The sequence below is a fragment of the Patagioenas fasciata genome, chromosome 1 (genome assembly GCF_037038585.1).
Source record: "Patagioenas fasciata isolate bPatFas1 chromosome 1, bPatFas1.hap1, whole genome shotgun sequence".
In the NCBI taxonomy this organism is placed as follows: domain Eukaryota; kingdom Metazoa; phylum Chordata; class Aves; order Columbiformes; family Columbidae; genus Patagioenas; species Patagioenas fasciata.
The window spans coordinates 127,257,937-127,274,486 of record NC_092520.1 but is presented as its reverse complement, the minus strand read 5'-3'; the positions used below and the strand labels follow the sequence as shown (position 1 = coordinate 127,274,486).

General features: G+C 37.9%; 1 protein-coding gene across 1 annotated transcript in view; it reads left to right on the top strand.

Annotated features, from left to right (window-relative positions):
• SPAG17 (sperm associated antigen 17) overlaps positions 1-16,550 on the top strand; it is a 110,826-nt gene that overhangs the window by 35,708 nt on the left and 58,568 nt on the right. The window contains exons 8-17 of the mRNA XM_065851568.2: positions 341-496; positions 1,202-1,283; positions 1,648-1,766; positions 2,538-2,675; positions 2,758-2,871; positions 4,327-4,477; positions 6,084-6,314; positions 11,046-11,134; positions 11,802-11,918; positions 13,408-13,562. Coding sequence (XP_065707640.2) covers positions 341-496; positions 1,202-1,283; positions 1,648-1,766; positions 2,538-2,675; positions 2,758-2,871; positions 4,327-4,477; positions 6,084-6,314; positions 11,046-11,134; positions 11,802-11,918; positions 13,408-13,562 — 1,352 coding nt within the window. The remainder of the gene's footprint in view (positions 1-340; positions 497-1,201; positions 1,284-1,647; positions 1,767-2,537; positions 2,676-2,757; positions 2,872-4,326; positions 4,478-6,083; positions 6,315-11,045; positions 11,135-11,801; positions 11,919-13,407; positions 13,563-16,550) is intronic.

Genomic DNA, 16,550 nt, shown 5'->3' with positions numbered 1-16,550 from the left:
TTATTTTAAGTTACCTTTCCTATTCCTTCCCATCAAAAAATATAACCTAAATTCCAGTTACAAGAGAGAAGACCTTGAACATTTACTGTTAAGACAAGTTAGACTTTCTAACACCTAAAGCAGTTAGGCAATACTTAGCCACACTCTGTGGCGTGGCAGATAAAAGGAGGCCTTGGTGTTCTTAGAATAGAGAACATTTTAAATTAGTGGAGAAAAAATTCCATTGAAGGTTTTTAACAGTTGTAGATCTGCTGGTTAGAGAGCTAGTGACTCATGTGGCTAAGTTACATGACACATCTGTATGCAAACTTCATCCTTTGTATCTGCTTTTCTGTCATAGCTTGCATTTGGCACCACGCTGTTTGAAAATGTTGCTTGTTTAATGTATGACTGTCTGGACTGGAGAAGACAGCATTGTAACTACTTGGAAAACACGAAGTTTATTAATGTGGCTGCATTATCAGAAAGCGAATCAACACAACTACCTGTAACTGAGGCAAGGCTCCTTTTCTTCTTATACAGATTAACTAGTTATAGCCTAGAATTGCCTGTCTTTAATTCTGCACTCAAAAATTCACCTTGGACTATCACTCCATCTGTAATCTTCTGTGAATAAAATGGGATTTTTGTCTTCAGTGTTTAAAAACTCAAAAATGGGAAAAATAGCTGAACATTGGGGAAAACAGTAAAAGGAAAATTTGAAGGATCATATAGGCATAAATTGCCACAGGTTTAAAAATTATTTAAATAGTTCCTGATTACACCTTTTTGTGTCTGAAATATCAACATGCCTGCACAGAGCTACAATGTCTTGTTGCAGATCTGTGAACTATCAAAAAAATATTATTAGTTCTGTGCAAGATCAGTTCCTTTATTTTGTTAATGGTAGACAAAAATTCAAGTGGGCAGAAGAAAGTGACTCATTAAGACGTACTAGTAGCAGGGAAAAAATGGCCTTACTCCATCTGTAGCAGTACTACTGAATGGTCATTTAAAGCATTCATAAAACTACATTCTTACTATCTTGTTTCATTCAAAGTTAGGTGGGATTTCCCTACCTTAATACCAGCCATTTAAAAGTTTAGCATCTAGTCTAGGTTAAGTAACCAAAGCTAAATTAAATTAATTTCTCCTACCTATTTGTGCAATCCTAATTTTTTCTCCTGTTTCTGAGTTTTTAGCTTTATTTTTGTTCTTTTAGGTACAATCAGCATCACAAATTACACTTCCAATGAAAAAAGGGCAAGCAGCTGATTTTCTGCCAACAGTAATTTTGTCACAGGGTATGTCAAAAGGATTAAAGCACTCATCTGTAGCTGTCCACTCTGTCGTACCATTCATTCACCTGACAACACAAATCCTTGAAATTATTTGCACAGTAAGCTGAAGATGCGATCTGGTGTTGTGAGAGTAGTTTCTTGGTGAATGCATTGTGAAAGTCTCTGGAAACTGTGATGGTGATGATTAAGTTCTTTAGAAAACCACTTTTTCTATCTGTTCCTAGTTACAGTCAGATTTAAGAGCTCTACAGTAGTGGGCTTTGTTAGTCTTTTTTAAGAAAAAATGTCTGAAGGTTGAACTGGTTGGTAATGTAAATTGGCATTTCTGAAGCAATTTATCTTAATGTTTTATCTCTTATTACAACAGATGAAGAAGCTTCATTTGTGGCTGCTTCCGTGGACATGAGGTATTACAATGACTTGCTGAGTCAGATTCCTGAGGAATACTTTTCTGTACCCTTAATGCTGAACTGCATGTTGGAGCAGGTGAGAATATTCTCTGTAAAATTCCTGTGTCTAATTCAGCTTAGAACTGATTTAATAATTGTATAGACCATGTTACTCCAAAATTATTTTTTCAAGACTATAGATCCGATATCATTAAATGAGGAAAAAGGTGTAATTTCTTAGCTAAGTCAATAACAACTTTTCATGTTCTGTAGCAATATACTGAACTTTTACTGTTGTACTCAGTACAAAGGTCTTCGGGCAAGCCTAACATAAAAGTGGTGCGCATCAATGCTAGTGCTAGATAGATCTGACTCTGTTGAGTTCAGGCACAAGCTATGAGTTAGCAGAGACGCACAGCATGATCTGGAAATCCTCCTTCTTTTAGAAATAAAATTTCAACACCATCTTTTTTTGGTGTTGTTTACTTTTTGTAATTTAGTCTGAAAATAGGCTAAGGCAAAAATACTGAAAATAAGGTCCAACAACTGATATACAGTTGGTTTTTAATTATCTGTTTTCATTAACAATTCTTAACATTTCAAGTTGGAAATATTTTTCTCATCCTTCCAAAAGAGAATAATGGGAGAAAACATTTAATTCTCTTTTCCATAGTCTTTGTTTTAGGTGAAAACTAACATGGAAAATAGCATTTTTGCTACCTGTAAAAAAAAAAAAAAAAAAAAAAAAAATTGGTTTTCGTTCCTGACAAAATTTGTGGAAGCTTATAGAAGGATCTTCGTGGTAGTTTTGATGAAGTTAAGCAGCAGTCATACTGTAATGAAAGATAACATATATCTTGTCTGACAGGTTATTGCAAGTGAAGAAGACCTTACACCACCTAGTCTGGTGGTACCAGAGGCCAGGGCAGATGGACTACATCATATCATTGCCGAACATATAGCTTCTCTCCTTCCTTCTCTTTCACTTCCTGAGAATGAAAAAAAGGTTTGTGTTGTCTTTTATTAATTTCCTAAAATGACAAATAAATCTGATTATTGGGGTTTAATACGTCTTTCTTTTTTAACAGAATCTGTATGACTACTTTTCTCATATATACAGTGAAAAAAAAGCTGTCACCCCCAAGTACCCTCTCTTATTTAACTACCATGATACCCTGGCTCAGCGGTTGCACCTGCTGCAGGTATAGTACTACCTATCATATATAAACAGTTCTAAAGCCCACAGGCAGTGAATACTCGATGCGCTAGACAGAATGGAGTGGTGTTTTTACAAAGCAGAATAGTACAGGCTAGATTTTTACTATTGAGATAGACACACTAAAATGCATTTAGTCTGCTTAACAAGTGATTAGTTGCTGCTATTGACAGAGGACACATCACAAACATGGAGCGTTATACTGATTTCAGTGATCTGTTTGCATTATTAATATGAATGTTTAGCTTTTGGCATAGATGCGAGATATTACAAAATTCTGATGATTTACTGTAGGCACTGATGGAACTGTGGAAAATGAATTACTAACTTGGTAACAGTGATTTAGCACGTAGGCTACATTAAGTACTGAGATGTAGAGAAGTATAAGAAAAGATACAGAGGTTGTTGGTGAACGCAGGAAGTGTATTCAGGTTGGCTAAATAGTTGGAGCATAGTGTATAAGCAAGACATTGCCGAATTCTAACAAAGACAGAAAGGTCCAGAGACTGCAAGGTTTGGGATTACTGCAAAGTAACAGTTCACAGACTTTATGAACCAAAAAACTACTGTGACTTTCTCCATTTTCTCCAAAGCCAGGGTGTAGTTTTACCATTAACCTTGGAAAATGCTCTGGTGGTAATTCAAGTGATAATACAATTCTGGATTTCACAGCTAAGGTGTATCTGCCTGGCTTCATGAATTCCAAATTGCCTGTGGAATACTTTGATAACCATTGATCGAAACAGTATTCAGAAACAGATTGAGCTTGACACATTGGAGGTATTCAAGCAGAAGGCATGACTGAGCAGTCATCGAGAGAGATGATTATAGCAGGCATGTGCTTGGTGTAGAAGATAGACTTGCTGAAGAGGAAATTCAGGATATGGCACAGTGTTTGAGGAGTGGATAGGGGAAAAATATTTGGAAGATACAGTCCAAGGCAAATGTACTGTTTGTGCGTAATACTGAAAAGAGCAAAGCTGAAAGACACCAGCAAATCTCAAAAGATAAATCCTTAAATATATAGAGATGCTGCTGTCACAGACGGATTGATGAGTATACAGACTTCATTACTATGAGGAATTGCACAAACCAGCTGAAAGGTACATGGAAGGTACCTGCTACCTGTCTGAATAGATCAGTACCTATTTCTGTGTTCCAGAATTTTTGAGTCTAGCTAGTACAGGCAAGTATTTTCTAACAAGTAGCTATTATTATGCCATCAGTTATTCTCTTATGTATCTCATTTTTTTCTGCCTAAAATGTCTGACACCATGATCCAAAAATACATTGTGAGCACATGCTCAAGGGTATGTCCAGCTGACTTAAGCACATGCTTATGTCTTTTGCTACAAAAAGTCTTCTTTATTCAAACATGATTTTTAGAAATCCACAGATGTGAAAGTTTACTTTAGCTCTGGTACTTCATTTTTATTTCCAGGTCCCAGAGAACTTAAATCCAGAAAAGATTGAACGTGAAATGATGGATAAACTGCCTCTTAAAGAACTTATCCATTTCACCCTTCCTTCAACTGAAAACAACACTAAACGCTTGGCCAGAGCTCACGAGCTCATGCATTATTGTACCAGTGGTAAAGTGATTTTCTTTTTCATTGATATAACTCCCATTGTTTAGTTTTAGTTGATGATCCTATTAAATAGCAGAGTCAGTGAGACAAGTTTTTCAGTTGCCCCTTTTCACATTCTTGCTTACATCTTAGCCTGCTATACAAGTTAGGGTTATCTTTAGACCTCAATTTCGTGGTTAATGAAAAAGACTATATAAATGTTAAATATTGCATGACTAAGATCTGAAATATGTTAGAACTCATTTATTTGTTTATTTTACAAATATGCGAACACATACTAAATCTGAGGGAAAAAAAATAGTTGTACAAATTGCTGTTTTGATCCTAGGACACAGAATGCATTTTGGAAGGCACTGATGCAACTGTATGTTTATTTACCAACACCCTTTTTGTGGAGGAGCTCTTGTATCTTAGGTAGAAGATTTCTAATGGACAATAAATGACTTTCAGAATGTATTCTGTGTAAGCTGTTGGTGTTAATAATGAAATAGCTTCTATAGTAGTCTCTTTATCAAACCAAGAATACATTCACTTCTTGGAGTGTGCATAACACCATGATGTACACTGTGAAACAATCCCAAAGATTACATAAATACCCTGAGGTAGTTTCAAAAGTTTACTCTAGACTACTAAGAAATTTAAACATCCAAATCCCTTTGGTTAGATCTGTACCATCATATAAAGCACAGGATTTGAAGGTACTTTCCCAGCTATTCAGTACTGACATCCCTGGTGTTGGATTAATTTACACTTTTTGCATTGCTCCTGGTTGTTGGTATATTCATTTTGGACACTAAGCTGCTAAGGTATTCTGTATTGCTGTAGCATTCCAGGTCATGGGTATCAAATTTCACGGTCTTCGCTAAACTATACTATACTGTCCAAATCTCCCAACTGTTGACTTAGCTATTGATGTCTTCACTTCTGTCAATAAGGTGATTGATTTGAACAAGAGATGAGATATCCAACATTTTCAAGATGTGTGACATGCTTGTCTGTTTAACTACCTTAAAGAGAAAGCATTTCAAACTGAACATACTCTTTATGTGATTTGTTCACTTAACTACCTGTCTTGAAATTCTGGCCTTCTCGTGGTTATCATTGTTATATGGACACCAATGCATACAACCATAAATAGGATTTAGTATTTGCACCTTGCCTACTTTTGTGTAAATCATTTGTTAAAATTTGTCTGAAGAGAAAAAAACATTTGATACTTGGTTTAAGAAGCTACAGATAATAACACTTATGATAACAGAAGCCTTTTCATGAACTGAAAATAAGTAGTTGTTAACTGGTTTCATAAAGTCTACTCAGTATTTTAAAATCAACATCATTTATAGAAAGTTAATGAACCAGGAGGTACGCAGATGTAGGAAGCACTTCATTTAAGATGAATGAATAGCTAGGCATATCATTTTGCAATTTGGAAGCATTCAACTTCAAATGCAATGTAAAATGTAGCTCACATAATTTGACCCAATACCATTAAGGAAATTGTTGTTGGCTTTTGCAGACTTCCCAAGAATAATAAATTTACATAGTCTTCTATTTATCTTCTGCTGAGTTGTAAGGACATTTTCAGTTAATTATTGTAATTCTTTTATAGAACTTCTGAGTTGGGCTGAAATAGAAAGAGCCTTCAGAGTGTTTACTTTTGAAAGCCTGAGGCTGACTGGGCTCAGTGACTCTGGTTTCCTGGAGAGCTCTGGAACAACGGTTGGAGGTGATTCTGAAGTGTCTTATATCCCTTGGCATGATCCAGGCAAGTTTGCAAGACAGCTGAGGCAACTCCTCCTTATGGAAAAGAAGCTTGGTGGGAGATCTCCAAGAGGCTCTGGTAAAAACCTTTCTGTTTACATTACTCCTGGAGAATTTGAATCCACTATTTATTTTACCGTATCATTTGCTGTTGCAGGGCTGTACTTTTTCTTCCTTTTACAAATCACCAAATTTTCAAGTATTCTATAGCTTGTACATTGAGTATCTGTGTAGGAACACAAGATAAAGACAAAAGCACTCTCTTTTGTGTGACGTTAACAGTTTATTTAACCAACTCTTTAAAATGATATCTGTACAAAAGTATGTACTAGAAAACTGGTTTATTGTCTATGACATCAAATATATTTTATAGACATAAAATACTGAAGACATGCTTAACTACTTTTCTGAATACAGGCTGTTGTGAGTTATGATGGCAACTGAGTCTTTAGAAAGTCAGTAGCAACCATAGAGTGAAGTCAAAAGTGGTACATGAGGTTAATTAAATTACTACTAGTGAATGAGTATTAGGAAATGCAAAGAATATGTAACTTACACATGAGGATTTTAGAAGGTGGTACAAAAAGTTGAAAATTAAAAAAAGGTGTGCTATACATTGTAATTTCACACGCATGCATTCATACCTTTTCCTTTCCTCTAGGCTTCCCTCTTCTTTCACATGCAGGTTAATCCAGTGTAGAGTTTTGATATTCAAAATTCTGGGCCAAGTTCAGAAGTAACAGGGAAAGAGGAACATATCTATTAGGTATTGAAGAAAGTGAGACCAGCAAAAACAAATCAGAATAAGGTTAACGTGGTAGAACTGGTGTCCTTAGATAAAAGTTTAAACACTCAGTTTTCATAGTCACATGAGACACCCTCTGTATTTGGCCAGAAATATGTGAAAACTCTGAAGTTAAAATAATAAAGAATATCTGAGCTATATTTCAATTCCATCAACTTCTCTTCATCTCCAGTCTGTGCAATTAGGATATCTGTGTGGCATTTGAGCCATTATAACTATCTTATTCATATTAGAATGGGAACATTTTAGAGAGCAGGAACAGAGATCACAGAATCACAGAATGTTCAGGATTGGAAGGGACCTCGAATCTCCCCACTGGAGCAGGAACACCTAGATGAGGTTACACAGGAATGTGTCCAGGTGGGTTTTGAATATCTCCTGGCTCCGTCATCATGACACTCACCCTTTACATATTTATAAACATTAATGAGGTCACCCCTCAGTCTCCTCGAAGCTAAAGAGACTCAGCTCCCTCAGCCTTTTCTCATAAGGGAGATGCTCCACTCCCTTCATCATCTTTGTGGCTCTGCACTGGACTCTCTCCAGCAGTTCCCTGTCCTTCTTGAACTGAGGGGCCCAGAACTGGACACAATATTCCAGATGTGGTCTCACCAGGGCAGAGTAGAGGGGGAGGAGAACCTCTCTTGACCTACTAACCACCCCACTTCTAATACAGCCCAGGATACCATTGGCCTTCTCATTCACAAGGGCACAGTGCTGGCTCATGGTCATCCTGCTGTCCACCAGGACCCCCCAGTCCTTTTCCCCTGCACTGCTCTCTAACAGATCATTCCCCAAATTATACTGGAACCTGGGGTTAATCCTGCCCAGATACAAGACTCTACACTTGCCCTTGTCATATTTCATTGAATTTTTCCCCGCCCAACTCTCCAGCCTGTCCAGGTCTCACTGGATGGCAGCACAGCCTTCTGGTATGTCAGCCACTCCTCCCAGTTTTGTGTCATCATCAAACTTGCTGACAGTGCTTGCTATTCCCTCATCCAAGTCGTTAATGAATATATAAAATGGTATTGGTCCCAGTACTGACCCTTGAGGCACTCCACTAGATACTGGCCTCCAACTAGACTCTACCCCATTGACCACAACTCTCTGGCTTCTTTCTTCAGCCAGTTCACAGTCCACCTCACTACCTGATTGTCCAGACCACACTTCCTCAGTTTAGCTGCGAGGATGCTGTGGGAGACAGTGTCAAATACTTTACTGAAATCAAGGTAGACGACATCCATTGCTTTTCCATCATCTGTCCACCTGGTTATGTCCTCATAAAAGGCTATGAGATCGGTTAAGCATGGCTTCCACTTGGTGAAGCCATGTTAACTGCCCCTAATGACCCTCTTATCCTTGATATGCCTTGAGATGGCACCAAGGATAAGTTGTTCCATCACCTTTCCAGGGATGGAGGTGAGGCTGACCAGTCTGTAGTTACCCAGGTCCTCCTTCTTGCCCTTTTTGAAGACTGGAGTGACATTTGCTTTCCTCCAGTCCTCAGGCACCTCTCCCATTTCCCATGAGTTAGCAAAGATGATGCACAGTGGCGTAGCAATGACTTCAGCCAGCTCCCTCAGCACCCGCGGGTGCATCCATTTGGACCCATGGATTTATGGATATCCAGATTGCTTAATTGTTCCCTAACCCAGTCCTCGTCAACCAAGGCAGACTCCTCCACTGTCCTGACTTCCTCTGGGGCCTCAGGACAGCCTCTGGCAGTGTAGTCAAAGAAGGCATTCAGTAACTCTGCCTTCTCTGTGTCTTCTGTCACCAGGGCACCCACCTCATTCATCAGTGGGCCTACATTGCCTCCAGTGTTAGTTTTATCTGCCCTGGATTTGAAGAAGCTCTTTCTTTTGTCCTTGACCCCTCTCGCCAGGTTTAATTCTAAGGAGGCCTTAGCTTTCTTAGTTGCCTCCCTACATCCTCTGACAACAGCCTTATATTCTTCCCAAGTGGCCAGCCCCTCCTTTCATGATCTGTAAACTCTCCTCTTCTGCTTGAGCATACCCAGCAATTCCCTGTTTAACCATGCAGGTCTCCTGGCTCCCTTCCTTGACTTCCTACGTGTCGGGATGCTCTATCTTGAGCTTGGAAGAAGCAGTCCCTGAATGCTAACCAACTGTATTGGGCGCCTTTACCTTCAAGTACCCTTGCCTGCAGGATTTCCCCTAGCAATTGCTTGAAAAGACCAAAGTTGGCCCTACTGAACTCCAAGGGTTGCGATTCTGCTTGCTATTCTGTTCCTGCCACATGAGATCCTGAACTCCACCATCTCATGGTCACTGCAGCCAAGGCAGCCCTCAACCTTTACTGCTTCAACCAGACCCTCCTTGTCAGTGAGGATGAGATTCAACAGCACTCCTCTTCTACTTGGCTCATCCACCATTTGCATCAGGAAGTTATCATCGATGCACTGGAGGAACCTCCTGCACTGTGGCTGGCTGGCTGGCTGAGTAGTCCTTCCAGCAAACATCAGGGTAGTTAAAATTCCCCACAAAAACCAGGACCTGTAATTGTGAGGCTGCTCTCAGCTGCCTGTAGAAGGCCTCATCATCTTCCTCATCTTGATCTGGTGGCCTGTAATAGACACAACAGTATAACCCGTGCCAGCCTACCCCTTAATTCTCACCCACAGACTCTCAACTCGCTCCTCATCCGAGGGAGAAGACCTCTTGCAGACAAAGCAGAGTGAATTTTCTAAAAGTTCTAAATTTTCTCCTGCAGATTCTAACATAATGAGAAGTGCTGGGCCTGATTAAAGGAGCAATATTGGCCAAGAAGCAACATTAAAAACAAGTCATTATTTTTCTAGGATGCAAGAAAAGTAGAAATTATGTCAGTTTAAGTGGCTATACCTTTAGGTACATGATGCTGCCCATACTTTCCTAATATAGATGTCTAGGCAACCAGCTTAGATGGGATCCTTTCCTTAGAAGGTTGGAGCAGACAAAAATGAATCCTGCTTATCAGCCTCTCTTCTGAATTTTGAGAAACTTTTTGGCTGTTACTTTATTTTACTTATATATACTTACAATACTAAATATTTCAGTTACAAATGCATCTGCCAACATTTCAACACTTCTACAGCACAAAAGCAAATACCAGGAAGAGGAAACATTTGCGTTTGGATTTCTTGAATCTTCTAAAGGCAGACAGTAAACATGTCTAATTTCCTAGAGAAGCAGAGCCTAAAGATATGTGTCTGGAAGCTGAGCTGGTTGTAAGCCACTAATGAACCAATACTTTCTGGTGTATTTTCTCCCAGGAAGAATATTTTTCTTATGTGTGTGAATTTTGATCATATATTAGTGATATCTGCCCTAACTTGAGGCATGAAGAATTTTATTAAAAGGAAATTATCTCAAAAAATTATGAGAATATAGAAGTCTCCATGTGATCCTGCTCATATCAGGTGCCTGTTGTAAGAATGGAATGACTGGTCAGATCCTCAGCAGAAGTAATATTCTGTCAGGAGCTTGTGGAACTCTATAAATCCAATGAATTTACAGATTAAAAATTGATTTTTTTCAAAAAGAAGTGCAAATATCAAAACAATTGATTTTGCCTTCTTTTTTATGTCATCTGTGCAAAGGAATGCTTGTTTTTGTTTCTCAGACAGTATGTAGGGAAGTGATTCTTTTTGTATGAATCTGGAGGACACTTCTTGAGAGTATTTTTAATGGTTTTGACCATGCAAGGCATAGGACAGATAAAGAGGATTATTTGAGTGTGTCTTAGGAAGTGTTCTTTTTTTTTTTTTTTTTTTTTTTATGTAATTGTCTGGCACTTGTTGTCCCTGGATTTTGAAGTGCTTTTTTAGGAAAGAAGTGTAGCAGAGCTGATCGTGTATTTCTAGGACCAGTGTCATAAAAGGAAACTTCAGCTTGATGCCAATCTCATCAGGGAGGCTAAGGAACTTGTATCACTCCAACCTTTAATGTTTAGGTCTGGAATTTCTGGAATACTTCTTAAAATTCTCTTTTTGATTTCCAGGACATATAGAAATGAGTGACAAAGGTGGAAGAGGTGGCCTGGATGATCCTATTTTGAATAAAGGATTGGATCTTCTTACTTCTGATATGGCAAGTGCAAGGAATGTAATAAACTGTGCTCTGTGGCCTGAGACAAGAAAAGATACTGTTCAGCACAAGGACGTGTTACTGGGGATTACTTTGCAATGCTGCATGCAGATGTTAATTTCGTGATGTTTGGCAAATAATGCCATAACTTTTAAGCACTACGAAATCACTTTATTTGAATTCTAAGGTGATGGGTCCTAGTGAAGCTACTAATGATAATTCTGTGCTGGTTTCACTGAATACCAGTGGTCAAATACTAGCAGGAGAGTTTGAAAGAGATTGCCAAACTGTCACACTAATAAACTGTGTAGTTTGGCATCTTCAGAAACACCTGCCTGCCATACACCCCTGGATAAATAGAGCAATTTTAAAATTACTTCACAGGACATATTTAAATATTCATAATTGCTTGCAGAACTCAAAACCACATAACCTAATAATAAAAATATTTAGATTGTCTTTGCCATAAAAAAGCCAGGACTAAAACCCTTTGGGAGTAATTTTGTTTTTTATTAAATAGTGCCATACGGGTCTACACATGTGCAGCATTAGGCAATCAACTGTGATGCAACATGGGATACTGTTTATTAAGTCAACAAGATTACAGTTAATGTAATACAATTGACAATGAAATGTTGATATTCATTATTTTGTTTTGGTGTATTTTGAGGTGAGTCTGGAAAATTATGGCCTAGGACCAAACTTAGAAGAAATAAAAAAGACACAAAGGCGTTGTTTGACAGACTGGAGTTTCACTGAGCATTTTCAACCCCATGTTCTTCTTCAGGTATCTGTGAAATGACAATCTTATACAGAATGCTGTACAAAGAATTAGAAGTGAAGTACAGGGTATTCCCTTGCTAGATGATTGATTGAGTTTTATCCCTTTTCCATTTTTACCAAAACCCATCGTTCTTTAGTTGCTTTTCAATTTCTTGTGTGAAATTTGGTTTGCAATTGTTTTTCATTTCCTGGTTTGGCCAAACTGCAGTTGTCCTTTTTGCCAGTGAGTCCTTTAGCTAAACATGTGATGGAGACAACATGATCTTACCCCTAGGAGTGATCCTCCCTGACAGTTATGGGACTTGTTAGTGGAGTGTGTGTGAAAGTACACTTTGCAAGTACCTATGCAGTGTATGTTTTATGGACAAACAGAATATTTTGTTGTAATGCATTTCACCCTTTCAGGGCTACAAGCTTCATTTACAGAAATCTTGCAAGCTAAGGACTAAAATTCATCTTTCAGAAAGACAGAACAACAAATGTGAAAGATAAATTCAAGTGTAGATGTCATAAGTTGGTAGGCATTCTCTTGAGAGGAGTGGAGCATTAGTTCCTGTGCTGCCTTGAGCTTCATGTGATGCAGTTCTCATTTGATCCTGACACATGCTATACATGGGTGAAGTAACGGCTGCTCAGACTTTTTCAGCACCACTTTAGCATCACAAATTTAAGGTCTAATCATACATTTTAGTACATGGGGAATTCCTTCTTATGCAACATAAATAGCTAATGCTAACTGAACTGTCAATAATTAGTGAATCTAGTCAAAAGATACTAATGGAAAATAACTGGAATAGAAAATATCATTTTATTGCAACAGAAAATAACATTTTGTAAGAATATTTCCTTATAGTATATGCCACATCAGAACGTAATTTTTACACCAGCTGGTTTTAATGTTTAAAGAGAATATTTGTTTGTATGGAATTATTTCAGTTTTATTTCAGTTGCATAGTTCTGTAAAAATAATAGTTTAAAAGGCTTTCTTCTAGCTGTAGCTATAAAATAAAAATCAGCCTGCAGACAATGTAAACGTTGGAAATGATGGGGCAGCACAGAACAGAGTGGAATAATTTAGAATACTGTATATTTCAGAGATGTGTAGGTCATATTTTAGCAAATTTAATACCAAGTAAACTTAACTGAGCTAAGAAAAAGTAGATGTGTTTTCTTTTTACCTGCTGTATGATAGTTCTGCTTTTATTATTTATTTCTTTAAATACTTTATTATTTAAATTTGTATAAGTATGTATTTAATATTTAGATTTATTTGTATATTATTTAGCCAAACTGCCTCTTCTCAAGATGAGTAGTGGTGGAGTTTCAATTTCCACCTACCTGGACACTTCAGACTGCTGGAATCCAAATATTTCGCATACATCTTGTAGGAGAGTGAAGATCTGAAGCACATTTTGCTAAAAGCTGTACTGTGAAGCATCTGTACATATGCTACTCTCTGCGAGAGGACATACCTTTATTTCTTTCCTTTTCAGGTTCTTCATACTGCATCCCAAGAATATAGATGTATTGATTCCTTTTATAATACCCAAGATAACTCTTTGCTAATTGTTTTTCACAATCCTATGAATCAGTATCGTTTGTGCCAAGAGACCTGGGATATTGCATTGCATTCTAATGTGGGATTCAGGTAATTGATTTCATCTTTCATGTCTCATTCACAGTTGGTTTTGATTAAAGCTTCCATGGCAATGCTTGGGGGAAAGCTTTGAAATTAAAAGATTCCATGATGTAACACATTTATGGGAAAACAAGTCACACACATTTAAAACGGTGCTGTATCAAGAGAATACTGTTGAGACAAAGCTTTTCCGAGTGAGGACCATGTAGTAACTGTGACTCTTTATCACTACTTATAAAAATATAGATAATGCACACATACGTACAAATTCATATTAGAGATATCCACATCAAGAAAATTGTGTTGAGGACACTTCAGATAAGGTTGAAAAGAAAATTCTGTCTAAGAATATAATTATCAGGTTTTTCAACTATGTATGCATAAATTGGGTGTGTCACTGATAAATTTTTTTGAGAAAATCTAGAAGCTCTTTAGAAATATTTGAATATTTTTTTCACAGAGTACCGTATTCTTCGTAATTCCTTGTCACTATCTGCTTACCAGTTAGAGGTATGCAACTGGTTGATGTGTCCACTATTAGAGGTTTTTTCAGTGGACCTGTTCTTTTTGGTATACATTTTTGCACTGAAACAGATACAAATGATGATGTGTATCCAACTGCTATTCCAAATAATTGACTGAAAATAGAATATGTGCCCGTGTACTGATATGTAAAGAAGCTACAATGCCATGGAGAAACAGCTGAGCTGTATTGTACCATGTCACTCTGGTGCTCTGTGGATTAATTAGATTTGATTTACCAAATAGAATTTCAAGCAAATTATCCAATGTACAGCCCACCCCCGATCCAATTTGTCTACGGGCATCCCTTTCTAAGTGCAGTGCCTCATTTAACAGAATATGGGACTCTTTTAATAGTAGCTTCTGTTGGTAACTATATATTTGAACAGGTTTGAATGCTGAATAGGCAAAGTGTGCCTTCCTGAAGACATACTTTGTATTGTATTTCATATCTTTGTCCTCAGTCAGGGAACTCTGTGTGAGTCCATCTCGGCTTTCCAGGTACTTGGACTTGAATTATTTGCCATGAAAAAAGGCTATTGTGGTTAGCAGTGACTGGGACCAGAGCCAGAATAGACCAGAAGGAAAACAAAGTTTCTAGGAGAAAATTCTGGCTGTTTTGTGGTTGTTGGACAAATCCACTGAATGTCTGGTCAGTCAGATTTTTTGCATGTATATAACAGCTGAAATCTTCCCCAAAAGACAGTAAAAGATGGTATGCTCAAGTAAACCTGGGTCTTGCATTCAGATAGACCAAGGCAGAGGGTCAGTGGTCTCAAAGTAAGTTACATGAAAGTTTATTGGAGCCCAGAGCTCTTTACTTTGCCAACTATTCTTGCTCTACTTTGGGGCACCGGATATTAAGGGCTTGATTGAAGTTGCTAAATGTAAACACCTGGTGCCAGTTTAGCTGCCTATTGAGACCCATAGGAGACCCATACTCTTTTGGACAGACGCTGGAGACCAGGTCAATACCCTAGTACATCTAACATGTCACTGGGTGTTTACATACACTGAGTAACACCTCATCTCAATGGCATATTGTGTTGTCTGTAGGAGCAGCTAGTGAGGAACCAGACCTCCTCAGAAAGCATTTCTCCTTGAAACAACAGCTCTTCATGTATGGGGTCCTAGAAAATTTGGCTGGTCACCTTGAAAGGGCATGGAAAGGGCAACAAAACAAATGTTGCTAATTTTTCATCCAAATAAAGAATGAAGCATATTCTCTGGTAGATGCATTATTATTCATTTGAGTATGGAATAGCTATATCCTTCCTCCCTTTAACTCTTCCACATACACTGAAAACAAGGCTTAGACATTAAAGGTAGCTTCTGCTTGGGACATGCCATCTTTGTTCAGGGCCACTTCACTGGATTCTGTTTCAAAGCAGCAAGGAGTTCCTAAAGAAACTGGCATGAAAGCTAACAAGAAGGTTTGGCTTTGCTCTTGTTTCACAGAAAGATGTCACTGCTGCATAAGCTACTTATATCTTTGAAGAGCTATGGGACTCTTATTGGTTTCTGTTGTATGGCGTCTATACCTGTCTTTTTTCTGTAAAATAATCAGCACCTTTTCTGACCCTGTTCAACCTTTTGGTTAAAGATAATTTTGATTTCCAGACAAACTATCATAAATATTTGCTAGTGTATGTTTCCAAGCAACATAACACTTCTGTGGAAGACAGTCTTTAAATACCTTGAGTGCTTGAAGCTGTTGCCTGCATTAGCTTTCAGATCTGGCTGAGTTGCCAGAAACAGGCACAAACCCTACTTATTAATTAAGCAGTAGTATTACTAGTTTTTACCTTTGTATGAAATAACTGGCTCCTGGTGAGTTTAGTAACAATTTATTGATCTTACCTTAATTAAAATTACTATCATTCTAATATTTTTTTTGTATTTAAGAGCCACACTTTAACCACAGGAGAGTTACAAATACACAACAGACACTGTGCTTGTCTGTCTCTCTGTTAGGAGTTCTCTACCTGTGTTTTACTGCTTCCTGCTTTATTGTAACATCTTATAGACCCCACTTTGTAGGGTTTTTCTATGTTGCTATCTGGAATATACTTCTGATACCTCTTTATCAGTTGGTTCCAGTGAGTTCTGTTACAGCAAATTCTTGTGCAAAGGGGAAATTAACTTTCTTACGTTGCAGCAGTTTTTAGTACTGGAAGTCCCAGTTACCCTTCCTTCTTCTCTATGGATATCAGGTCCCATAGTTCATGTAGAACATCAAAAAATTCAGGAACTGTGCTGTTCAAAGGGTAGCAGCAGGAAGCTGTGTGTGAAATCCAATGGATGCTACTGGCTAAGGGGATCCAAAGGCATGGGCACATGTGCCTGCAGTAATACATGTGTATAAAACATTTTAACTCTGGTTAGGGTAAGTGGCCATTGTGTCAGGAAGCTACGTGAATTCAGACATTATCAAAACTATTCTTTTACGCAAAGTTAATATTAATGACATTTGTT